Source organism: Podarcis tiliguerta, assembly GCF_965153285.1.
Source record: "Podarcis tiliguerta genome assembly, chromosome: 12".
Classification (NCBI taxonomy): domain Eukaryota; kingdom Metazoa; phylum Chordata; class Lepidosauria; order Squamata; family Lacertidae; genus Podarcis; species Podarcis tiliguerta.
Window position 1 is genome coordinate 51,510,041 of NC_139545.1, and position 25,919 is coordinate 51,535,959.

General features: G+C 46.5%; 1 protein-coding gene across 2 annotated transcripts in view; it reads left to right on the forward strand.

The window, feature by feature from the left end:
* Positions 1-25,919, forward strand: part of PLCD1 (phospholipase C delta 1) — a 62,214-nt gene that overhangs the window by 7,503 nt on the left and 28,792 nt on the right. The window contains exons 1-2 of one of the 2 annotated variants that reach the window (XM_083406313.1): positions 10,139-10,454; positions 22,939-23,103. In XM_083406313.1, the coding sequence (XP_083262439.1) occupies positions 10,355-10,454; positions 22,939-23,103 (265 nt within the window). In that variant the 5' untranslated portion in view covers positions 10,139-10,354. Of the gene's footprint in view, positions 1-10,138; positions 10,455-22,938; positions 23,104-25,919 lie in introns of those variants that run through there. The other variant, XM_083406314.1, reaches the window with a different exon arrangement.

A 25,919-nucleotide genomic window follows, 5' to 3' on the forward strand; every position in this document is an offset into this window, starting at 1 on the left:
ATGTGCGCCAGAAGGAGCTTCTGGTGTGACTAATCACATTTTTGCTTTCGGCCTTCACCAGAGAACTCCAGTAAAGCAGCCGTCCTCTGTGATTCACCCCTCAAATTAGGCATTGCCTGTTCTCCTTCTCAAGACCTGTTTTCTCATGCGCAACAGCCACACAACAATGAAAACTATGCTTCCGATCCCATGATGGCTGCTTATTATCCTATTAACACATTGTCTGTCATCATGACAGGCCAGGTTTCAACGCATCTCCTGGATGGCAACGACTCCTGTAGGCCGGTGAAGGAAGAAGCCATGTCCCTCCTGGTGGTCTTAGTAATACAAATCCCATGCTTCTTGTCTGTTGCCCATTCTGGCTGAGGCTGACAGGGCAGTGTGGAAGGGCCAGGGTAGTTTAGAAGCTGAGGATCTCCTACCAAGTGTGGCAACAGGGGCATCATGGGAATCAGAGTCCTCCTCATGCCAACTGTGGGACTAAGGGCAGAATAATAGAATCATGATCACTGCAGATGGTGACAGCAGTCACGAAATTAAAAGACGCCTGCTTCTTGGGAGAAAGGCGATGACAAACCTAGACAGCATCTTAAAAAGCAGAGACATCACTTTGCCAACAAAGGTCCGTATGGTTCAAGCTATGGTTTTCCCAGTAGTGATGTATGGAAGTGAGAGCTGGACCATAAAGAAGGCTGATCGCCGAAGAATGGATGCTTTTGGATTATGGTGCTGGAGGAGACTCTTGAGAGTCCCATGGACTGCAAGAAGATCAAACCTCTCCATTCGGAAGGAAATCAGCCCTGAGTACTCACTGGAAGGACAGATCCTGAAGCTGAGGCTCCAATACTTTGGCCACCTCATGAGAAGAGAAGGCTCTCTGGAAAAGCCCCTGATGTTGGGAAAGATGGAGGGCACAAGGAGAAGGGGACGACAGAGGATGAGAAGGTTGGATAGTGTTCTCGAAGCTACCAGCATGAGTTTGACCAAACTGTGGGAGGCAGTGGAAGACAGGAGTGCCTGGCGTGCTCTGGTCCATGGGGTCACGAAGAGTCGGACACAACTAAATGACTAAACAACAACAACAACTAGAATCATGGAATTGCAGAGTTGGAAAGGACCTCCAGAGTCATCTAGTCCAACCCCCTGCAATGCAGGAATCTCAGCCAAAGCATCCATGGCAGATGGCCATCCAACCTCTGCTTAAAAACCTCCAGGGAAGGAGAGTCCATAACCTCCTGAAGGAGACTGTTCCACTGTCGAACATGGTGCCCATGCAAAGGTGCCCAGAACCGCTATCCTTCCTATTGCAACGCCTGAGTGTGACTAAGACGACATTCACACCAAATGTTCAAAATACAGTGGCACCTTGGTTCTCAAACTTAATCCATTCCGGAAGTCTGTTCCAAAACCAAAGCATTCCAAAACCAAGGCGCGCTTCCCCTAGAAAGTAATGCAAAACGGATTAATGCCGTTTACCTTCCCGCTGGAGCGGTACCTATTTATCTACTTGCACTTTGACGTGCTTTCGAACTGCTAGGTGGGCAGGAGCAGGGACCGAGCAACGGAAACTCACTCCGTCGCGAGGATTCGAACCGCCTACCTTCTGATCGGCAAGTCCTAGGCTCTGTGGTTTAACCCACAACGCCACCTGCGTCCATCTTGGTTTTTACTTTTTGAAATATGGCAACCCTAGTTTAAGGTAGCTTCCTATGCTCCAACATTCAGATCAAAGCTGAATGTGCTGTTGTTTTCAATTGTGCTGGATGTGTCGCAAGCTATTGGGGGTGGGGGTAGGGGTTGAAGGCAAAAGAAATGGATGAGTTGAGGCAACCCTGCCTCAAACTCTCAGCTTGTGTTAAAAGCACATTGGCACAGAGCTAAAGCAACGACTGCAGATCTGCCTTGCTGATTCCTAATGCTTCCACAAGGTGGAACATTTAGACTACGAAGCAAGGACAACGGGTGACACAAGCAAATCGCAGAAGGATCATAACTCTAATCCGGTTGTGTTGCTTCCTAGGATTATCACTCAAATTACTATCAGCAGGGCCATGCAGTTGGGGAAACAGAGCTGTCATAGACTGCTATTTTTCAGGTGGGATTTAGTCTCATTGAAGCGAATTCAGAGTTGTGCAGTTGAAGTGCATTTGGTGGAACAAACCTGCTTCCCAAAAACAACCCAGATTTTGCAGAGCAACACTCCTGCGAGGAAGGGTTGCCCCATTAAGGACATCGTAGTTTAGAGAAAAGGTGAGTTGGGGATAGGGACGATAGAGGTGTACAACCCTAGAAATCACGGACATTTGATGAAGCAGAATGTTGGGAGATTCAGGACAGAAAAAAGAAAATAGTTCTTCATGCAATGCAGAGTTAAAGGTAAAGGTAAAGGGACCATTAGGTCCAGTCGCGGATGACTCTGGGGTTGCGGCGCTCATCTCGCTTTATTGGCTGAGGGAACCGGCGTACAGCTTCTGGGTCATGTGGCCAGCATGACTAAGCCGCTTCTGGCGAACCAGACCAGCACACAGAAAAGCCATTTACCTTCCCACCGGAGCGGTACCTATTTATCTACTTGCACTTTGATGTGCTTTCAAACTGCTAGGTTGGCAGGAGCAGGGACTGAGCAACAGGAGCTCACCCCATCGTAGGATTCGAACCGCTGACCTTCTGATCGGCAAGCCCTAGGCTCAGTGGTTTAGACCACAGCGCCACCTGCGTCCCGCAATGCAGAGTTAAGGTCTTCTTATTGTTGTTCAGAAAGGAAAATGGCAGAGAAAACGCATGGGCAAACGCGACATAACAAGTGCTCAATGCAGCATCTTATATTCTCCCCGCAAGTAAATAAGAATGAATGCTCAATAAGCAGCAGGCATCATATACGTAACCTCCCTGCAAGATTAGAGCAAGCAAATGGGGACGAGTGCTCAGTAAAGAGGTCATTGGGAATACAGCCAGATCTATACGGCTGCAATCCTGTACGCCGGAGGGCACCAATGGGCACGTTTTTGGGACAATGGGTGCATTTGGAATTTTGAGAAAGTGCCGTGGGCGCCAGTCACAAAATGGCTGCCATGGGACACAACATGATTGCTTCTGGGATGTGTCACACCACAAAACAGCTGACCAGGCTAAAAGAGACAGGGTTTCAGGGACTGGGCAGAGGAGAAGAAGAAGAAGAAGAAGAAGAAGAAGAAGAAGAAGAAGAAGAAGAAGAAGAAGAAGAAGAGTTTGGATTTGATATCCCACTTTATCCCTACGCTAAGGAGTCTCAAAAAAGGGATGCGGGTGGCACTGTGGGTTAAACCACAGAGCCTAGGACTTGCCAATCAGAAGGTTGGTGGTTCGAATCCCCGTGATGGGGTGAGCCCCCCTTGTTTGGTCCCAACTCCTGCCAACCTAGCAGTTCGGAAGCACGTCAACGTGCAAATAGATAAATAGGTACTGCTCCGGCAGGAAGGTAAATAGCGTTTCCGTGTGTTGCTCTGGTTCGCCAGAAGCGGCTTAGTCATTCTGGCCACATGATCCAGAAGCTGTATGCTGGCTCCCTTAGCCAATAAAGCGAGATGAGCGCCGCAACCCCTGAGTCGGCCACAACTGGACCTAATGGTCAGGGGTCCCTTTACCTTTACCTTTAAGGAGTCTCAAAGCAGCTAACAATCTCCTTTTCCCTTCCGCTCCCACAACAAACACTCTGTGAGGTGAGTGGGGCTGAGAGACTTCAGAGAAGTGTGACTAGCCCAAGGTCACCCAGCAGCTGCGTGTGGAGAAGCGGGGAATCGAACCCGGTTCACCAGATTACAAGTCCATCGTTCTTAACCACTACACCACACTGGTGTAGTGTGACCGCCTCCCCATCCTGACCTTTCCAGGAGGAGGAGGAAGACAGTATAGATTTACAACAGGGGTTTGAGGGAGGTTGCAGCTCAGAGGCAGATGGGCGGAAAAGCTGGGAAATCTTGGGAGAGCCGGAACAACACTTGGCTGACACGTTGTCATTAGAAAGCATCCCAGACCCTCCATCTCCCAGAAGCTGGCGAGCCTTGAAAGTAGGAGAGCAAAGAACTCAAAGACAGAGGGCACGTAGCAGCACCCATAGAAGTGATGAATGAGGAAGTGGGAGAGACGGGGTGTGGAGATTCACTCGGGACAACGCCATTATTCAAGAGGGTTCTATAGCCTCTCTCTGTGAAGATTGAAATAAAAAAGGACAGTAAGAAACTTGTCCTTGTCTCTATACAGTGTTTCAGGTTAAGAATGGACCTCCAGAACGAATTAAGTTCTTAACCAGAGGTACCACTGTACAATGTTTTTCAAGCGTTTCTTATTATGTTTTTCCAGTGTGGTAGATTAGGATTACCACATTTTTAAAAGTTGAGTTTTTTCTTGGCAAAGCTGTTTTACTTTTAGTGGGGGGAGGGCAAAGTTGTTGAGCTTTTCTCTTGTGGGGGGAAGTTGTTGAGCTTCTTTTTACAAAATCTCCCCCCCCCAAAAGAAAAAGAAAGAGAGAGGTTTTTGAGCTATCTTTTAGGAAATTTGCCAAAAAAACAACAACCCCCAAACACTTCCAAAACGGCTTGCCATGGGATTTCCTGGACATTTTTCAGCCTGGATGTATGGCAGCCCTATGATAGATAGATAGACAGATGATAGATGATAGATAGATAGATGATAGATAGATAGATATAGATAGATAGATAGATAGATAGATGATAGATGATAGATAGATAGATAGATGATAGATAGATAGATAGATGATAGATAGATAGATAGAAAGATAGACAGACAGACAGACAGACATGCTTTTTATAACAATTAAAAGGGGGCAGGAGGTGAATCCATGAGTGACACAAAGCCCGGTCAATCTGCCCCATGCAAATCTGGCCTCTGCTACAAATGGTGGGAACAGTTTTGCCCTGAACTCTACCCAAAAGAGAAGACTGAAATAAGGAGGCTGCTTTCCTTTGCCAGACTCCTTGCCAAAACAGGGTAGCAATGCAGTTGCTCTGTGTGCAGAAGGCCCCCCTAATGGAGGAGAGCAAGGAAAGGAGTCTAAGCAAAAACAGAAGAAGAGGGGGAGAAAAGAGATGTGGGAAAGGCTGGACGTGAAGGGTGGCAAAAATGGGGAAGCAAATATGGGGTGGAAGTGAAACAGGGGGAGTAAACAGGCTGTGGCCGTTTCCTGCTTCTAAAAGAAGAAAAAATTGTGCCTAGAGCAGGGGTGGCCAATGTGGGGCCTTTGGGTCTGCCAGTCCCTCCTATGGCATCCATGAAAGGCCTCAGAAGATGTTCCCCTCAAAAATCCAGTGCAGGAAGGGACACGGCTTGCTCTTCTTGCTCAGTCCCTGTCTGCGCTGGCTCAGCTCTTCTCCTACGTTGAACTTGCCCCTTGAACCTGCCCACATTCACCACCACACCCTCCGTACAGGAGAGCTGCATATTCCTGCATTGCAAGGGGCTGGGCTGGATGATCCTCAGGGACCCCTCCCTTCCAATTCGACGATTCTGTGATTCTAACCAGAAAGAAAGCAAAAAGCCTCTCTCTGTGAGTGGGCAGGAGCAGGGGCCGTTTCCCTATTTGCCCAGCTGCTGATTGGAAAGGGGAAAGCCTTTCCCACAACATTTTCTGGTGTCAGGATGCTGTCAGCGGCTCCCAGATGGATGCCCAGGAAAGTACAGTGGTACCTCAGGTTAAGAACTTAATTCATTCTGGAGGTCCGTTCTTAACCTGAAACTGTTCTTAACCTGAGGTACCACTTTAGCTAATGGGGCCTTCTGCTGCCGCCACACAATTTCTGTTCTCATCCTGAAGCAAAGTTCTTAACCCAAGGGTTAGCGGAGTCTGTATCCTGAAGCATTTGTAACCCAAAGTGTTTGTAACTCGAGGTAGCACTGTAGTGTCTCTGTAACATGCAGGGAGGGTCGACAACCCACAATAATTCATAATCCAGTTTGTGTTCTTGAATGTGATGCGAGCAGATCTCACCCCTCTGAGGAAAAACATAATAATAAAAGCCCAAACCCACACCTGTGGGCAGCCTTTAAGAATATACTGGAGATCAGCCTCCAGCAGTACAAAAAGTTCTGTTAAAAAAAGGAAAGGGCTGAGGTTATATCAGTGAGTCCTTTCCCCCGTTAAAGTTAAGTAATTGATGACCGAGTCACTGACACTACAGGCCCTCTGATTTTTCAGAAAGTTATTCACCTGAGTGACTTGGCATGAGGTAAAGAGAGGAGGATTAGGTCCTTAGTTTACGCAGGGAACATTTTCATATCCACTTAAGTGCACATGTGCTAAATCATATGATCCCTGTGTAATGTGTAATGTCAGCAGGAAGAATGTTGAGACATCAAAATGGCATATTATGTTACCCCTTCACACCCCAATGAATGCTAAGTCATACTTCATATTCCTGCCAACCTAGCAGTTTGAAAGCACGTCAAAGTGCAAGTAGATAAATAGGTACCACTCTGGTGGGAAGGTAAACAGTATTTCCGTGCGCTGCTCTGGTTCGTCAGAAGTGGCTTAGTCATGCTGGCCACATGACCCGGAAGCTGTCCGCGGACAAACGCCGGCTCCCTCGGCCTGTAAAGCAAGATGAGCGTGCAACCCCAGAGTCGTCCACGACTGGACCTAACGGTCAGGGGTCCCTTTACCTTTAAGTTAGCAAAAATGTATAGAACAAGTACAAATACCTGCTGGAAATGTAAAAAAAGAAAAAAAAAGAAAAGGTACCTTTTGTCACATGTGGTGGTAGTGTAAGGTAATAAAAGCTTTCTGGAAGATGATATATAATGAAATGGGGGAAAAAAGTTTAAAATAACTTTTGTTAAAAAACCAGAAGCTTTTCTACTAGGAATTATAGGTACAGGTGTTCCAAAGGAGCAGAAAAGACTTTTTATGTATGTGACAACAGCCGCATGGATGCTACTAGCCCAGGGATGGAAAGAAGAAAGAGTCCCTACCAGAGAGGAATGGAAGCTAAGCTGATAGACTACGCCGAAATGGCAAAGCTGACTGGAAAGCTCAAGATTTGAGGAGAAAAACTTTAAAAAAGAATGGGAATTTTTTTTAAAATTTACCTAGACCACTGCAAGCAGATGGAAACATTAGCAGGATTTTAATCTCACTTGTAATGCAACAAATACTATGGACAATATGGATTGATATAAAATATACGGTAGATTATAGAATAATACACAGTTGTAAATGTTGACAATAGGACGCAGGGAGGGGGTGGTGGGAAGTCTTGAGATTCAGAGTAGTCTCTATACCATTTCGGAAGTCTGTCCGGAGGTCAAAATGGGTTGCTGAAAGAGGCGCCATTGTGCACAGGTGCGGGCGGCGATCGCCCGCTTCTGCGCATGTGCGAATGGCGATTGCCGCTCCTGCGCATGTGCGAACAGCGGCAAACCCACTGGTTACTTCAGGGTTTGCTGCAGATGTTGGGCGAAATGGACGCAAGTGGAGGCAGACGTAAGAAGAGATTCGACTGTATATGGATTTGCATTTGGATTGCTATAATTTTATATTTGTAAAATCAAATAAAAATGATTTTTAAAAAACCTTGAGGGAATGAGCAGCAAAATAGCCATGGAAAACAAGTGAAAAGTGATGCACGCTCAGACAAAAAAACCCAACCACCCGAAACCTTAATGGCACATGGACGCTCTGAACGGGCAGCGACGGACCAGGAACCAGACTTTGGAGTTGTAGTGGATCACTCCATGAGGATGTCAGCCCAGCATGCGGCAGCTGTGGAAAAGGCAAATTCCGCATGAGGGATCATTAAGAAAAGAATTGAAAATTAAGCTGTGGATACCATTATACTATGCAAATCTGTTGTGCAACGACGTATGGAATACTGTGTGCCGTTCTGGGCAAAGGGAATTGTGGAGTTGGAAAAAAAGGAAAGGGTGCGGCGTTCAGGACTTTTTAATTTACAGAAAAGGCAAGTAAGAGGTGATGTGATAGAAGTTGATAAAATTAGCCATGGCGAGGAGAAGGTGCATGGGAAAAAAGTCTCTGCTGCTCGCTCTTAAGACGCTAGAACTGATTGATGTCCATTGAAGCAGAATGATGGAAGAACAGACAAAAAAAGTACTGCATTTTTTGCTCTATAAGACGCACCGGACCACAAGACACACTTAGTTTTTGGAGGAGGAAAACAAGAAAAAAAATATTCTGAATCTCAGAAGCCAGAACAGCAAGAGGGATCGCTGCGCAGTGAAAGCAGCAATCCCTCTTACTGTTCTGGCTTCTGGGATAGCTGCGCAGCCTGCATTCACGCCATAAGACGCACACACATTTCCCCTTACTTTTTAGGAGAGAAAAAGTGAGTCTTATAGAGCAAAAAATACGGTATTTCTTCTTGCAGTGCTTTGTTAAGCTGCGGAACTCACTCAGGAAGTAGTGATGGCTACCAACTAGGATGGAGGATTGGAGAAATTTATGGAAGGTACAGCTATCCATGGTCAGAGGTAGTAATGGTTCTGAATTTCAGCAGGCTCTTTTGTTCTTAATTTGTCATTGTTGTATCAATACTGAGCCTAAGTTCCGGAGCATCGGTTATTAAAGGCCGCTGTCACTGCTTTGGGTTTAATCAGAGAGTTATTATGAGGCAAGGGTTTTCCAAACTGCGCTGGGGAGCCCTGGATTCTTCAACGGCAGCCTTCCCAAACTTGGTGCTCTCCAGGTGTTTTGGACTACAACTCCCATCAGCCCCAACCAGGATGGCCTCACGAACCACAGCTAGGGATATCAGGAGGCAACGGTTTCCGTTCCATCCTGGATGGGTCACGGTCAGCTCTGTTTTCGTTCTGCTGCAGTTCGGCTTCTGTGACATACATCATCCATGTCCCTGTCCACTATAGCTGAAACCTACGTAATTAATTTTATTTCAGTTGAAGGGAAACATAATAAAGAATGCAGGAAAAAACACAATAATTTACATTAGCAGACTAATGAAAGGATAGGAAATATTGCTTTAGTTATCTCCTGCTTGAACTAAAGCGGGGCTACCTTTGAAGGTGACCCGGAAACTGCAATTAATCCAGAATGCGGCAGCTAGACTGGTGACTGGGAGTGGCTGCTGGGACCACATAACACTGGTCCTGAGAGATCTGCATTGGCTCCCAGTACGTTTCCGAGCACAATTCAAAGTGTTGGTGCTGACCTTTAAAGCCCTAAACGGCCTCAGTCCTGTATACCTGAAGGAGCGTCTCCACCCCCATCGTTCTGCCCAGACACTGAGATCCAGAGCCGAGGGCCTTCTGCTGGTTCTCTCATTGCGAGAAGTGAGGTTACAGGGAACCAGACAGAGGGCCTTCTCAGTAGTGGTGCCCGCCCTGTGGAATGCCCTCCCTTCAGATGTGAAAGAAATAAGAAGCTATCCTATCTTTAAAAGACATCTGAAGGCAGCCCTGTTCAGGGCAGTTTTTAATATTTAACGCTGTACTGTTTTTAACACTTGATTGGAAGCCGCCCAGAGTGGCTGGGGAAACTCAGCCAGATGGGTGGGGTATAAATAATAAATATTATTATTATTATTATTATTATTATTATTATTATTATTATTGCTCAAGCTCGTTTGTGTGATTTCTGTTCCCAACCTTGGATGGACGTGCGAATTGTGGGAAATTCTGCTCCCATCCCCGATAGAATTATGCAACACCCCTACCCACAGCCCCATAGCTTTTGCAAGAGAATTTCCCCAGGCAAAGTAATTTTCATTCCCCTTGCAAAACCTGTACTGCTTGTCACTATTCTATTCTTTAAATAAAATAAATAAATAAGCAAGCAACCCCACATCCCGTATGAGCAGTTCGAATGTCGGCAAACATTCCGTGACCTCAGAGCAGTTTGGCCAATAGGGAAATGGGTCTTGAAGACAGGAAGGCACAGGCAACCTTTTATAGCCTAATTACATGTGAGAGGCATTCAAGGAGACAAAACAGTGGGGCACTGAGGAGAAAGGAGGAGAAGAAGGGAAAAGAAAAGACAATGCCATAAATGCCCTTCTAGTGCCATGTCACATGCCAGGCAATCAAGTTTTAATTGCTGGGGAACTTTGTCCCTCCCTTGCCTGGGGATTGGAGCAACACAAGTGCAGTATAATTCAGTCTGTTGCATCCTCCTGTGCTGGCCTGACTAGTGCAACAGAACAGCGATTGCCTCACGTCGGACTCTTTCGTTTGAAGCCAGCCTCCTCCTGTGTTTCTGTTTCGGCTGTTGCCGGAGTCTCTTTTGCGCGAGTTGTTTAACCACAAGGACTTTGCGGCAGCCCCAGGGCGACCAGGGAGCCGGCTGGGCTGGGGACGGACTCCCCAATGCTTGTCCTTGCCTCTCTCTGGGGCCATGCAGTGTTTCCGAAGGCAGCCCAAGCTCAGCAAATCCCAGGAAAACCTCTTGCTGGAAGAGAGCAGAAAAGTGGCAGCTCTGAATGGGAAGAGACTGGGTAAGGGGCTGGTGTCTCAGCCAAATAAATGCCTCCTTAGGCTCCTGGCAGCTCTCTGACAGCTGTGGCGGATGTCTGAATCTCTGCCGCACCTTTAAAGTAAACCAAGGTTGTTTCTGTGCCTTTTTAAACATGTGTGTTTATATCTATCCAGTTCAGCACTTATGGAAGATCTACGCTTTCCAAGTATTATTTTTATCAAAAAGTGGAGATCTTCTTTATCTCAATCTGTAGCTCGATTGGATTTAAAAAACGATTTTTAAAATCGTAGATGCATGCGTTTTAAAAACAGTCCATCGCTTTGAGATGTGTTCATAGGAAGTGATTTATAATCTGCGTGTCTATGCAATTTCTCCGCTTCAATCTACTTGATGCAGTGGAGGTTTTTGTTATGTTTTGGGCCAAATAATGCTTGGAGAAACGTTATTTTGAGAATAACTTTTTGAGAAACTGCTTGGGTCCTTTTGTTATTGTTTTTAAGTTTAAGGAAATGCTCCCCCCACGAGTTTCCCGCGGTCTGCCTGTGGTAGTTTATTGATTGCAATGTTGTTGTTGTTGTGCTGGTGGTTGTTATCACGACTACTGCAAAACTCAGCGTCTCATCTACTGCTCTGAAATACTGTAAACTGAAAAAGAAAGAAACAGGAACTTTAGGTTTCCTTCTCTCCCTTGTTGTTGTGGCTTCAGTAAATGGCTCTTGCAAGGGGCTGTAACACTAAGGCTCCAGACTTAGCCATATACTGTATTTAAAAAATTGTGGCTGTTAGAATGATAAGAGCTCAAAAGGTCATCTGGCCCAACCCCACTGATTGGTGGCCGTTCAGTTGTTGTTGTTGTTGCTGCTGCTGGTTTATACAGAACTATCAATGAGCATGATGCTTCATAAGGAAAAAAATACATGAATAAGTTAATGCAAGCAGGCCAGTGTCCCAAGAAGCAGTCTGTGTTTTGATGGTAAGGAAAACGGCACAGAGATGGTTTCTAGAAAGTCCAGGGATGAGCTCAGATTGTGCCTCTTCCATGGAACAGTTGGGGTGTCATTTCCAGAAAAGGTACAGGAATAAGCAGCACTCAGATTTTATAGGGGGCAAGAAGTGGTCTGACCCCTTTGGTTACTGTATTTAAAGGACTCTGGTGTGTGTGAATATGTGTGTGAGAGAGACGTGGCTAAATTTCAGGGGACTGACTTGTGGGTTTCAAGGAAGGCTCCTTTACATATTCCCCCACCCCCGGCAAAAATAATTTGGGAAGGATGAAATGGGGAGGAAGAGGACCTTGTATGCCACCTTGAACTCCTTGAAGGAAAAGGTGGAATTGAAATGCAATAAATAAAATTTATAAAGGAAAAATAAACCTAGGTCTAGTTCTCAATGCAGAAGTAAAACCACCTGTATCACTGGGATATACTATACTATATAGATGATGACTCAAATACCTGAATGTTCTCTCCCTCTTTGCTTTGGGCTATGAAATGAAAGATTGGTCTTTAGGGCTAATTCTTGAGTCTTCTTCTGGATCCTGGTTTTCTAAGGTGGAGAAAATCTTGAAGCAAACCTGATCAAACACAGGCTAGTGCCTTCTTCTGTGGCAGTGATGCTGGTGAAAAAAAGAGAGATTTCTCCCCTGATAACTACTTCCACGCAGTTCTACCCGGGAATAATTTTTGGCAGAGTGAAAAGTCTCTTGTTTTTTTGGAGCCTTGGGTTATAACTTTTGGAAGGCCACCGTGACCTGTTTGTTCAACATTTGGCAGATAAAATCACTTGCACCCGCTTCAACTTGAACTCCTGAAAAAATGCAGTTCAGCGGCAGGCTGTTCCTGCAATAACTTATTTGTCACAATTGCTCAGATGAGCTATGACCCTTCCTCGCTTGACACTTGCTCCTGGCAGCTTCTATAAATCTGCCTGTCTGGTTGCAAGAATGGGCTAATGCCTCTTTAAGAGCGAAGGGCTGGTCCCCATTTGAAGGAAGTGGTGGCGAGTCCACTCTTGAAGAAGATATCCTGCATTTTGGCAAGTGCTCTCAAGTGTGTGGTGATGGTTCACCTCCGCACATCCCTGGCTGACTTCTGTTATGTGGATGCTTTTGGTCCATTTTGGCAACTAACACTGCCTTGGTTGCTCTGGCTGAGGACTTTTTCTGGGAGAGAGACAGCGGGAGGGTGACTGTTTTGTTTTGTTTTTAAGATTAACTTAAAAGGTTTACTTACATTTCAATGCAGGCAGCAAATACATCAAAGTCATATGCAGGTGAAAATACTTCTACATTACAAAATACAAAATTAGTTTCCAAAATGGAGTCTGGGTTCTGAGTTGAGCCCAGGCATGTACATCTCCTCACATTGCTGGCTTGAAAGAGGAGAGCCAGTGTGACTCTGCTGATTTTGGTAAAACTCTTGTCTAGGGATGGGATTTATTGAAAATCTCAATGTTGAGCTTATTTGCACATATTTCCCTCCCTAATTCTGTGCCTTGCTCCTTAGTCTCAAAGTGAGAATCAAGGTTCCCCCCTGCTGCCACTCTCTGGTTCTACTGAAAGTGCAAAAAAATATAGCAAATTATATGCATTATTTCAGGAATAGGCAAACTCAGCCCTCCAGATGTTTTGGGACTACAATTCCCATCATCCCTGACCACTGGTCCTGTTAGCTAGGGATCATGGGAATTTTAGTCCCAAAACATCTGGAGGGCCAAGTTTGCCTATGCCTGCATTATTTTATGTATATACTTTGCCCTGTGCAAAGTAAAGTAACCATCACATAAATAGATGCATTCATCGATAAATATATTAAAAAACATATGCATTATTTTATAAATCTATGCTGTGGAAATAGGTTACAGCATGGGACTTGATTTCTTTTGCGTATTATTATTATTATACAACAACAACAACAGTCTTTATTACGGTCCAGAGACCCAACAAATCGTTACAAAGCAGTACACAATTCATACAGCCTACCTCCAGGTTAAACAAGCATTTTGTTCAGAATTTAGGGATCATTGGTTCTTGCAACCACCGATAAAAACTTTGCCACTGCTAATGTTCTAGCATTTGTCCGGTCTTCCAATAGGAACCTGACATAGTGAGCCTCTGATTTTCCCAGGAAAGGTACCAACAAGGGTAGTATCAGTTCAGCCCTGGCTTGCTCATATTTTGCACAGTGCAACAAAATGTGTTTTATGGAATCGATGTCTGGAGCACACAAGCAAAGTCTGTCCTGGTAGGGAACTCCTCTCAACCTGCCATCCAACACTGCAGAAGGAAAGACGTTTAGTCTGGCTTTGGTGAAAAGCCTTCGATAGTTTGGTACTGTCAGGTTTTTAATGTAAGATGTTAACTTAAAGACATGCCCATATTGTACTCCTACTGCCAGAGGACTACAGACTGCGTGTGATCGAGATCGCAAGTCACTAATATTATTATTAGCTGGACTTATATGCATGAATGACTCAGACATCAGACAATATAAGAGACGTCAGATACGAGCAAAGCTCAATTGGGCTGGAACGCCACCAAATTCTGTGCATAAATCCATTTAAAACGGATCCCTCCTCCATCCCAATGACTTAACTGTTGTTGCTGCTATCAATAACAGTGTCGTCCTGAATTTCCCTTTGAGATTAGATATAAGAGACCCTTCTCCATGTTTCATTTTCTGGAGAAGTGGGAGCTGCCTTGGTAGTGGCACTGTGAGAAATGCCCTCCAAAAGCGGTTAGGTCTGGTTCTGACACTGTATTCCTCACCCGTATATTCCTCTTTTTGCCCAGACATTTTATATTGGGGTGGAAAGAAGGTAGATCTCTGGGTGATTTGCAGTGTGGTGTAGTGGTTAAGAGCGGTGGACTCGTAATCTGGTGAACCGGGTTCGCTTCCCCGCTCCTCCACATGCAGCTGCTGGGTGACCTTGGGCTAGTCACACTTCTCTGAAGTTTCTCAGCCTCACGCACCTCACGGAGTGTTTGTTGTGAGGGAGGAAGGGAAAGGAGAATGTTAGCCGCTTTGAGACTCCTTTGGGTAGTGATAAAGCGGGATATCAAATCCAAACTCCTCCTCCTCTTCTTCTTCTTCAGGAATCAGCAATGATTTCTGGGGTGCTTACAGATGGTTGTTCTTTGGTAGGAGGAAATCATTTGCAACAAACCCATTTCCCATCCCCAAATCAGGACTTCTTGTGGTAAGGAAAGCTATGGGAAAGTCCACTCGAAAAAGTGGGATAACGCTTCCTTGGCACATCTATTGTATAACCTCCCTGCAAACAAACCAGGATGAATGCTCAGTAATAGGTGATGTCATCTGTCTTCCCCATAAGCTTTGTGCAAGCAGAGCAGAATGAATACTAGGCAGACAGGCCACCTGGAAGCAACCTGATACCCAATTGTTTAACGACTGAAGCAACAATATGACTCCTCTTGCCCTCAATTATATTGCTGAAATAAATAGTGCTGGCAGGGAAACCAAGAGTGGGGTTCTCTGTATGAGCGCCATTCCTTTCTGTTGATCGGAACAAACGCCTGGTTGTTTGCAACAGGCAATGGATGGAGAATCTAGCAAAAACTCCACCATCGTTGCAGGAGATCCCATAAGCCTGAAGTGTTCCCAACTCTGTTTTAGATTATGATGTTTTGAGCTGGATGTATGGCTTCACCAGACCTTCCAAGTATCCCTATTTTCCAGGGACTGTCCCTGATTTACAGAAGCCGTCCCGGTTTATGATTTGATCCCAGAATGTCCTGCTTTTCCTTAGGAAGTCCCACAGAAACTGCTTCTTGCCTTCTATCACTGTGCCATTGAGAGCGTGCTCACTTATGGCTTATGTGTGTGGTACGGAAGCTGTACTACCCAGGACAGGATGGGGTTGTGCAGGGTTGTTAAGGCAGCAGAGAGCATTGTTGGCTGCCCACTCTCCACCTTAGAGCAGATTTATGCCACAAGGTGCCATAGGAAGGCACTGGACATAGTAAAAGATCCATCGCATCCTGGTCACTGTCTCTTCGAGCTCTTGCCGTCGGGACGGAGATACAGGACGATGAAGACAAGAACGAGCCGTCTTAAGAACAGCTTCTTCTCCAGAGCGATCTCGGCCCTGAATGGGAAGCCCGGACTTTGAAAGTCATCTAATCTCCCTTGCTGTATTATATTGTATTGTTTAATTAGTGTTTTTATGGAGCAGTCAAGTAATTTTGTTGTCCCCGAAGGGGGCAATGACAATAAAGATGATATTATTATTATTATTATTATTATTATTATTATTATTATTATTATTATTATTTTCACTGGAGAAATGTTGGAGGGTATGGAGTTATGTGACCGCTGAGCCGTTTGCAGGCAGCCCTGTATAGGGAAGGTTCTTTTAATGTTCAATATTATGTTTTTATATATGTTGGAAGCCGCCCGGCATGGCTTTGACAGCTCAGTCAGATGGGTGGGATATTATTATTATTATTGAATAGGCTGTCCCTATTTTTCATCAGAGAAATGTTGGGAGGGTCTGGTTTCATTCCTCTACGCTTTGCTTATTTATTTATGTAGGATATTTACAGCAGAAGAGAGCCAAAGTTTATGTTACTGATTAATGAAAGAGCCAAGGATCTTGTGAACTGTCTCAAAGGCATGGATTGCTTAGGAACAAAAGTTCAGTGATAATGCCCAACCTTATGCTGCTTTCAACCTGCAGCAATAGCATTTCTTTATGCTCTTTTATCTTTGCTTAATTTTGTTTAATAAAATAAAAATAAAAATGGGTTATCAGCAGCAGGGGTCCCATTAATAACAAGATACCTATCACCAATAGTTGATAGAGTTTGGGGCAGTTTGCTACATAGTTCATAGTAGCATCTCATCAGTGCTGTTTGTTGTAATCTCTGTTTATGTTATTTTAATGACAATATATTATTGTTATTAAAATGTATGAAATGTATGACCCACCCTTCACCCTAAGGTCTCAGTGTGGGTTGCAACAATTACCATTAATATTAAAAGACAATATTAAAACGAATTTGAACAACTTGTAATTTTAAATTTCTTTGTATCCTTTTTGAATGGAGGGTGGTCAGTTCATTTTAAAAAATGAATAAATGGCTGGCTGATCCAGTGTTTATGCTCCTGTTTGACCGCTCAATTGCAGAAGGAGCGCTGGGGAATTTCTTCCTCTCAGTATGACGGGATCTGTCCTCTTCTCCAAGCTACTTAACACCTGCAAGTTTGGGCTGCTTTGTCATCGCTATGCAGATGACAACCAGCTCTACCTGTCTTTTTTCATCTAGCCCAGGTGAGGTAGTGGGTGTCTTGGCTGAGTCATTCAGATGTACAATTTCGCCACCAGCAGCCTAAGGGATGCAGCCTCTTCCTAAAGTTTGGTTTTGAACTTCTGCAAAGCAAAAGGTTTGTGTATTGTGCCATTTTGACTGCAGAAAGACCGGCACACAGAGAACGGAGATTGTCATGCATGCTAATAGCAGTCTGGCCAGTGTATCTGAAGGAGCGTCTCCATCCTTATTGTCCAGCCCGGACACTGAGGTCCAGCTCCGAGAGCCTTCTGGCGGTTCCCTCCCTGCGAGAAGTGAGGTTACAGAGAACCAGGCAGAGGGCCTTCTCGGTGGTGGCACCCACCCTGCTGAACGCCCTCCCATCAGATGTCAAGGAAATCAACAACTATCTGACTTTTAGAAGACATCTGAAGGCAGCCCTGTATAGGGAAGTTTTGAATGACTGATGTTTTAATGTCTTTTTACTATTTTGTTGGAAGCCGCCCAGGGTGGCCTGGGAAACCCAACCAGATGGATGTGCTATAAATGCGTTGTTGTTGTTGTTGTTGTTGTTGTTGTTGTTGTTGTTGTTGTTATCATGGCAATAGTGACACAGCAGCTTGTGAGTTGCATGGCGCAGGGACTGTTCATACAGTGAACACCTACTTTCCCCCCTCCATTGATTATTATTATTATTTTGTGGTCTTAGTTGCTGTGATCTTCTCACTCAGCCATTTCTCTTTCTCTTTTGCCTTTCCCCTTTTAGAGCAGGGAGCTGGAAGGATATTTGTGGTGCTGTTCCAAAACTGCCTGGAGAACACATTTCCCCCAGTCCTTTCCTGCTGGGGACCGAGAGCAATTCATTGCTCTGGTTTGGACTTCTCCCTGACTTGCTGCTTATCTGTCTGCGGGGATTCCCAGCAGCCCTTATGGTTAATCGCCCGGGCTAGGTTTGCACGGTCAGACAAACCATAGTTAGGGTCAACAAACCATGGTTTGCATTCTGTGCAAACTGGGTCAATTTCTTTGCTTCACAAGGCTCTCTCTGTTTAAACTGGCCGCAGGGTGAAGTTACAGTGCTACCTCGGGTTACATACGCTTCAGGTTACTTACGCTTCAGGTCACAGACTCCGCTAACCCAGAAATATTACCTCGGGTTAAGAACTTTGCTTCAGGATGAGAACAGAAATTGTGCTCCGGCGGCGCCAGGAGGTCCTCATTAGCTAAAGTGGTGCTTCAGGTTAAGAACAGATTCAGGTTAAGAATGGACCTCCGGAACGAATTAAGTACTTAACCTGAAGTACCACTGTATTTGAAAAGTCACCATATGGAAGAGAGAGCAGGGGCTACTGCGTTGTAGTTTATAAGAAACAGATAAGCAGAGATGGAACGGAAAGCAGAACCTGGGGTTAGCCTGCGTGCATAGCTAGACAGAAACTGAAAGTCCAGTTCACCGATTTAGTTTTGACCCGGGATCCAGCGACTTCAGTTATAGGAAGGACAATTTGCGTGCAAGGGCACTTTCGGGACGCGGGTGGTGCTGTGGGTAAAAGCCTCAGCACCTAGGGCTTGCCGATCAAAAGGTTGGTGGTTCGAATCCCCGCGGTGGGGTGCGCTCCCGTTGCTCGGTCCCAGCGCCTGCCAACCTAGCAGTTCGAAAGCACTCCCGGGTGCAAGTAGATAAATAGGGACCACTTACCTGCGGGAAGGTAAATGGCGTTCCGTGTGTGGCTCTGGCTCGCCAGAGCAGCGATGTCACGCTGGCCACGTGACCCGGAAGTGTCTCCGGACAGTGCTGGCCCCCGGCCTCTTGAGTGAGATGGGCGGACAACCCTAGAGTCTGTCAAGACTGGCCCATACGGGCAGGGGTACCTTTACCTTTTTAAGGGCACTTTCAGGTGGTTGAGTCTTGTGGGATCATTGCTTCTCACGCAAGCACATAACATCACTGGTGTCCAAATGCCTGCCTGTGTTACTTTTCCTGTTTAGTGGGAGCTATTGGCTGAAACATCTGGAGGGCAACAGGTTGACAAAGGCTGGATTCACAGAAGGGAATTGCATCAGGGTCTACTAGCGATGATGGCTCACTAGAACCTCCATGTTGAGTGGAGTCTAGCCCCAAGTGCCGGTGTCACGGTCCGGGTTATAGGGAGTCGGAGTCCTGGCTTGGTACAGTGGTACCTCGGGTTAAGAACTTAATTTGTTCTGGAGGTCAGTTCTTAACGTGAAACTGTTCTTAACCTGAGGTACCACTTTAGCTAATGGGGCCTCCCGCTGCTGCCGCGCAATTTCTGTTCTCATCCTGAAGCAAAGTTCTTAACGTGAGGTACTATTTCTGGGTTAGCAGAGTCTGTAACCTGAAGCGTCTGTAACCTGAAGCGTCTGTAACCCAAGGTACCACTGTACGTCGGGACTGGGGTAGAGGTCAGGAAGCAGGAACCAGCAGTCCAGGGGCCAGGAAGCCAAGAGTCCACGAATCAGGAAACCAGGAGTCGGGAAGACAAAGCACAGCTAGGTGGGTAGTGTGTTGTTGTGGCAAAGACCCAGAGGAAATGCTGGTCTTGACACCACGTGTTAACAAGTCTTCTGTCAAGCCTCATCTGTGCGGCCGCGCCTTGCCCTTCCGGGCCAAACTCAGGAAGGCCCCAGTCGTGCGAGGCCCTACCGGTCACAGGGCCTGGCTCCTGCACGCACTCCTGACAGCCGGTTGCTGGGAATTGATGCCAATCGATGGGAATCGCAAGTGGGGAGTGGGCTGCTGCGCTAAGCTCCTCTCGGTGGGCTTCCCATAAAGGGCAACTGGTTGAACATGGAAGAAGAAGAAGAAGAGTTTGGATTTGATATCCCACCTTTCACTCCCTTTAAGGAGTCTCAAAGCGGCTAACATTCTCCTTTCCCTTCCTCCCCCACAACAAACACTCTGTGAGGTGAGTGGGGCTGCGAGACTTCAGAGAAGTGTGACTGGCCCAAGGTCACCCAGCAGCTGCATGTGGAGGAGCGGGGAAGCGAACCTGGTTCCCCAGATTACGAGTCTACCACTCTTAACCACTACACCACACTGGCTCTCATGGAGGAGAATAGAGTGCTAGACTGGGTGGGCTTTGAGCAGTCCCTGAAAGTTCCCTGCATGGACCAATCCCTCTTTCCAGAGTCCTTTGGGAATTGCAGCTTTGCGAGGTGAATAGGGGTTCCAAAATGACTCTCAACAGGTTCCCGGGATCCTTTGTGGGGAGACATGATGCTTCAAAGCGGTACATGCTGTTTCCAATGTAAGGTGCAAATGTGGCCATAGTCACGCTGGTTTCTGCCGTGCCTGTTTTGCTCATCTTACATCACAGAAGATGTACCGGCTATAATTATAGCTCTTCACGTGCCCTAAGTGACACATGCAGGCACTGCTGTCTTAGCAGCAGCTTAACTCTGAGAAAGCACCATTTAAATTGCAATAAGAGGAGGTTGGGCGCAGAGGCAAATTCCTGTTGCGTTTGCCAGATGGTCTGAATTCCTTCTGTGTGCATTACAGGAATGATCTACCTGCTCCTTCTCTGTGTCACAGTGATGCAAAACCACATCACCATACTGTGTGGCGAGAAGGGGTTTAGTAATGGATGCACCACATGACAGGGCATTCCACTTCATCAGGTACAGGTGTGGGGATCTCATGGCTCCCCAGGTGTGGTTGGACTCCAGTTCCCATCAGCCCCAATGGCCAGGGATGATGGGAGTTGTAGTCCAACAACATCTGGAGCAACACTGATTTATTTAGTCTGGCAGTTATATCCTACCCCCAAATTGTTGAGTTTTTTAAAGGAAACCCTCCAAATTGTTGAGCTTCTTTAAGGAAAACCCAAAAGTTGTTGAGCTCCCCCCCACACCATTATTTATTATTATTATTATTATTATTATTATTATTATTATTATTTTGACACTCCAGCCACTACATCTCACTGGCTGGTTCTCCTCTCTTCTCCCTTATAGATTCCAAGCTGGTTTCTTCCACCTGATCTTGGAGAGTAAATTGGAATGTTATCAGCACAGGTCAAAGAGTCACTCATTAAAAAAAAGCACAAATTGGGAGGGTGTCTGTTTCTTTGGCAGGCATATCTAGCACTCAGTCCCATTTAATTATTCAAAACAATAGTCGCTTGACATGTGGAATCCGAGAGTCAGTCATCGGCGGGGGTGAATGCAAGGAATAATCCATCAAGTATGGTATAAAACCGGGGTCAGCAAACTTTTTCAGCAGGGGGCCGGTCCACTGCCCCTCAGACCTTGTGGGGGGGGGGGGCAGACTATATTTTTTTGGGGGGGAATGAACGAATTCCTATGCCCCACAAATAACCTAGAAATGCATTTTAAATAAAAGCAAACATTCTACTTATGTAAAAACACCAGGCAGGCCCCACAAATAACCCAGAGATGCATTTTAAATAAAAGGACACATTCTACTCATGTAGAAACACGCTGATTCCCGGACCGTCTGCAGGCCGAATTTAGAAGGCGATTGAGCCAGGTCCGGCCCCCGGGCCTTAGTTTGCCTACCCATGGTATAAAACAGGGGTAGGCAACCTAAGGCCCGTGGGCCGGATGCGGCCCAATCGCCTTCTTAATCCAGTCCACGGACAGTCCAGGAATCAGTGTGTTTTTACATGAGTAGAATGTGTCCTTTTATTTAAAATGCATCTCTGGGTTACTTGTGGGGCATAGGAATCCGTTCATTTTTCCCCCTTCAAAATATAGTCTGGCCCACCACATGGCCCGAGGGACAGTGGACCCACCGCTGAAAAAGGTTGCTGACCCCTGGCATAAAAGCTCTGGGTGGGGAGGGAGGGAGACTCCCATCCATCATCAGCCGAGATAGCTCAGTAGAGCATGAGATTCCTAACTCTGGTTCGAGGTCGGGCAAAAGTTTCCTGCGTTGCAGGGGGTTGGACTAGATGACCCAACTCTATGGTTCTGTGGTCTCTAAATGGTACCCTGGAATAGCCTTTTGCTTTAGGCCAAATATGGTAGTCAACAGCCCGGAATTGCTACCCTTGTACTAATAGTCCACTAGCCGTGGCTGCTAGTCATGAGGATAGCTTTGTAGTGATTCCAGATGTTCTACCCCTGGACACTTGTCATGGGATTCCCATCAGTGCCTGGGCACCATGAGATTCAGGTTGCTGGGTGAGATGCCTGCTTAGGTTCTTGCGGGCACCTCAAGGACAGCTAAAGCCCAGCAGCATCAGGGATTATGTGCATGTTGTTGTTTAGTCGTTTAGTTGTGTCCGACTCTTCGTGACCCCATGGACCAGAGCACGCCAGGCACTTCTGTCTTCCACTGCCTCCCGCAGTTTGGTCAAACTCATGCTGGTAGCTTCGAGAACACTGCCCAACCATTTCGTCCTCTGTCGTCCCCTTCTCCTTGTGTCCTCCATCTTTCCCAACATCAGGGTCTTTTCCAGGGAGTCTTCTCAGGGATTATTTATTATTATTATTATTTTATTAAAGATGTTCTTGTTTTACAGAAGTATGTGTAATGTCTCTCGTATATTTTCCATGTAACATTTTTACAAATCAGTTTCATTTGTTGAGACATTAGTGGGGGGGGGAGGGGGGAAGATGGGTGGGGGTGGGGTCGGGTGGCGATGTTTCTATTTTGCTTGTGATTGGCTGTGGTGGCCTTTGTTTTCATGTGTGAGTGGGGTGGGTGGGTGTTTTGGATCAGGTTAGCCATATTGATTTGTATGCTGTTGGTGGGTTATTGTCATTGTCTTGTTGGGCTGTGTATGTGATAAAGGGGAAGGCGTCTTCTTCTGTTTGTCCCCGTGTCAGTTTCAGTTTATTAGTTAATTTTTCTAGTAGGGCTGTTTCCCATACTATTTGGTACCATTGGTCCATGCTTACTCCTGACAGGTCTCTCCAGTGTCTGGTTATGGTGTTTCTGGCTGCTGAAAGTAGGTGGGCTATGAGTTCTTTGTGGTGTAAATGGGCATTGTTGTCTTGGAAGATGTCCAAAAGTGTCTTGTGCACAACGAGAACATTGGTAGCTGCCTTTCCCCAAGCACCATCTAGCTCCTTGTTGTTTACATCAACTGGTGGCGGCTCTGTAGGGTTTCAGACAGGGGGCACTCCGACCCCTACCTGGAGATGCTGGGGATTGAACCCAGGACCTCCTGAGTGCAACGCAGGTGCTGTACCACTGAGCTATGGCCCTTCCCACTAATTATCCTACCTTTCTGGTGCCCCCTAGGTCTGCAAGATGACAAGGACCTCAAGTTTCTCCTGCGTGGAGGCCACCTGCTGAAGGTCAAGTCCAACTCCTGGAGGAGAGAGAGGTTCTACAAACTCCAGGAAGACTGCAAGACCATCTGGCAGGAGTCCAAGAAGATGCTGAGGTCCCCTGAATCACAGCTCTGTAAGTCTGCGCCCGTCTTTAATGCAGTGTGTTCAGCCTATGAACAAAACGTAGTTAGGGGCTGGTTCCTGGGTGGGTGGGGATTCGGGTCCTAGGCAAGATCCCTTTAGACTGCACTGTTACATCAACCCAAGCAGCAGTGTTTGGCAGTGAGTCCAGCTACCATTTTAATTTCCCACATTTTCAGGCTGGCAACTGACTACGCCATACACACCCCAAAAAAGAGAGGACGAAATCGGGCACAGATGTGCCTCTAATTTGCACTTGCTAGTTTAGATGTGCAGCTGCTGCCATGCAGGATGTCTTCGGTAGAAGAAAAAGCTAAAGCGTAAACCCTACACAAATCCAGAGTAGAGTCCCTAAGATTGTTGGATGGTGCGTTGTACACCTCCTTCTGGCAACTCCTGCAGCCAAGCTGGTGCCAAATGTATTGCTCTGCTTTCCTTTGAACCACATCAGCAAGGCTGGAGGGGACTCTTGTCATCTGGGCAGCCCAGGACCTCCATACACACTGCCCAGACTTCTGCCCTGGGGAGGTCACTTCAGTGCTGCAAACACAGTGGTTTTGCTTCACCCCCAGAGGCGCACTCCATTGTCTCTCAAGACATATGGATGCCCACATATGGATAATATATCCTCTTTACTGTGCATTTAGGGACACAGGTGGTGCTGTGGGTTAAACCACAGAGCCTAGGGCTTGCCGATCAGAAGGTCTGTGGTTCGAATCCCCGCGATGGGGTGAGCTCCCGTTGCTCGGTCCGTGCTCCTGCCAACCTAGCAGTTCGAAAGCACGTCAAAGTGCAAGTAGATAAATAGGTACCGCTCTGGCGGGAAGGTAAACGGCGTTTCCGTGCGCTGCTCTGGTTGGCCAGAAGCGGCTTAGTCATGCTGGCCACATGATTCGGAAGCTGTATGCTGGCTCCCTCAGCCATTAAAGCGAGATGAGCACCGCAACCCCAGAGTCGGCCACGACTGGACCTAATGGTCAGGGGTCCCTTTACCTTTACTTTACTGTGCATTTACTGTGTGATTTTGGCTCTTGATGGAGCAGTTATTTGTAATCCCTCTTTCGGGGTGGTCATGCTGCTTGGTTTCCAACCAGTGCACGTCCTATAGCTTCCTGCTGAAATCCTGCAGTTTTCGGGATGTGGGGGTTTGCTGTTTTTGTTGCACTGCAGTGCAAGACTTGGGGTGCGGGTGGCGCTGTGGTCTAAACCATTGAGCCTCTTGGGCTTGCTGATCAGAAGGTCTGTGGTTCAAATCCCCATGACGAGGTGAGCTCCCATTGCTCTGTCCCAGCTCCTGCCAACCTAGCAGTTCGAAAGCATGCCAGTGCAAGTAGATAAATAGGTACCACTGCGGCGGGAAGGTAAACAGCATTTCTGTGAGCTCTGGTTTCTGTCACGGTGTTCTGTTGTGCCAGAAGTGGTTTAGTCATGCTAGCTACCCAGAAAGCTGTCTGTGGACAAACGCCGGCTCCCTCAGCCTGAAAGCAAGATGAGCGCCGCAACCCCATAGTCGCCTTTGACTGGACTTAACCACCCAGGGGTCCTTGACCTTTACATTACCTAGTGCAAGAGTGCTCTGTTATGGCAATGGTGCAGTAACATTTGGGAAGCATTGCGGAACAACTAATAAAGCAGGATAATGTGGGGACAGTCCAGTATAAACCCATCATGAATGCATGAGTATTTCATCAATGACACGATGCCCAATACACCTGCAAAATGGCACCTGTCTGGAGGAGCCCACGATGAACTGCCACACAGAAGTGCCCTGCATCTTAAGAAATATCAACAGAGTCTTGGCTAACTTTCCAGTTAACACCCAGTTCCCTCTGCTCGTCTAGTGCCCAGCCTTGAAGCGAAAACACAGTCCTAGATAACATCTAGCTGCTAAAAGCAAATAAGGGTGTGTGTGTGTATGTGTGGGACTTTGGAAAGGAAACCAACCTTAATATATCTTCTGTTGCAAGAAACAGGAATCCGACACATACAGTACATGAAAGGCTTTCTTCAGTCCGACCTAAACTGGATTTTCAAGTATTCTGTGGAAATGCTTGTGCTTGGAATTGTTTCTGCTTGTTTGCTGTTTTGAAGCCCCGGCCAAAGTTAGGTGCACCAAGGCAGGGGAAGGCTTCCTGACAAGCAAATTCCCACATAATGTTACAATGCCAATGCAGGTTTCTTAGTCTAAAAATAAAGCATGATTCACAGTCAAAGTGCAAGGATTCCAGCTCTCCTTTTCTTCAAGAGAAAGGTTTTCTTCCTCCCAGTGTGGTGTAGTGGTTAAGAGCAGTGGACTTGCAATCTGGGGAACCGGGTTCGCGTCTCCGCTCCTCCACCTGCAGCTGCTGGGTGACCTTGGGCCAGTCACACTTCTCTGAAGTCTCTCAGCCCCACTCACCTCACAGAGTGTTTGTTGTGGGGGAGGAAGGGAAAGGAGAATGTTAGCCGCTTTGAGACTCCTTAAAGGGAGTGAAAGGCGGGATATCAAATCCAAACTCTTCTTCTTCTTCTTCTCTTCAAAATAGTTCTGTATTTCAACTTGCTAGTTCCCACGGCTCTCGGGGAAAAGATCACATAGGAAGCTGCCTTCTATTCCATCAAACGAATGATCCATCTATCCCTGTATAGGGAAGTTGTTGTTTTTTAATGTGTTATGTTTTATTATGTTTTTATATATGCTGGAAGCCACCCAGAGTAGCTGGGGCAACCCAGTCAGATGGGCAAAGTGCACATAATGAAATTCTTCTTCTTCTTCTTCTTCTTCTTCTTCTCCTCCTCCTCCTCCTCCTCCTCCTCCTCCTCCTCCTC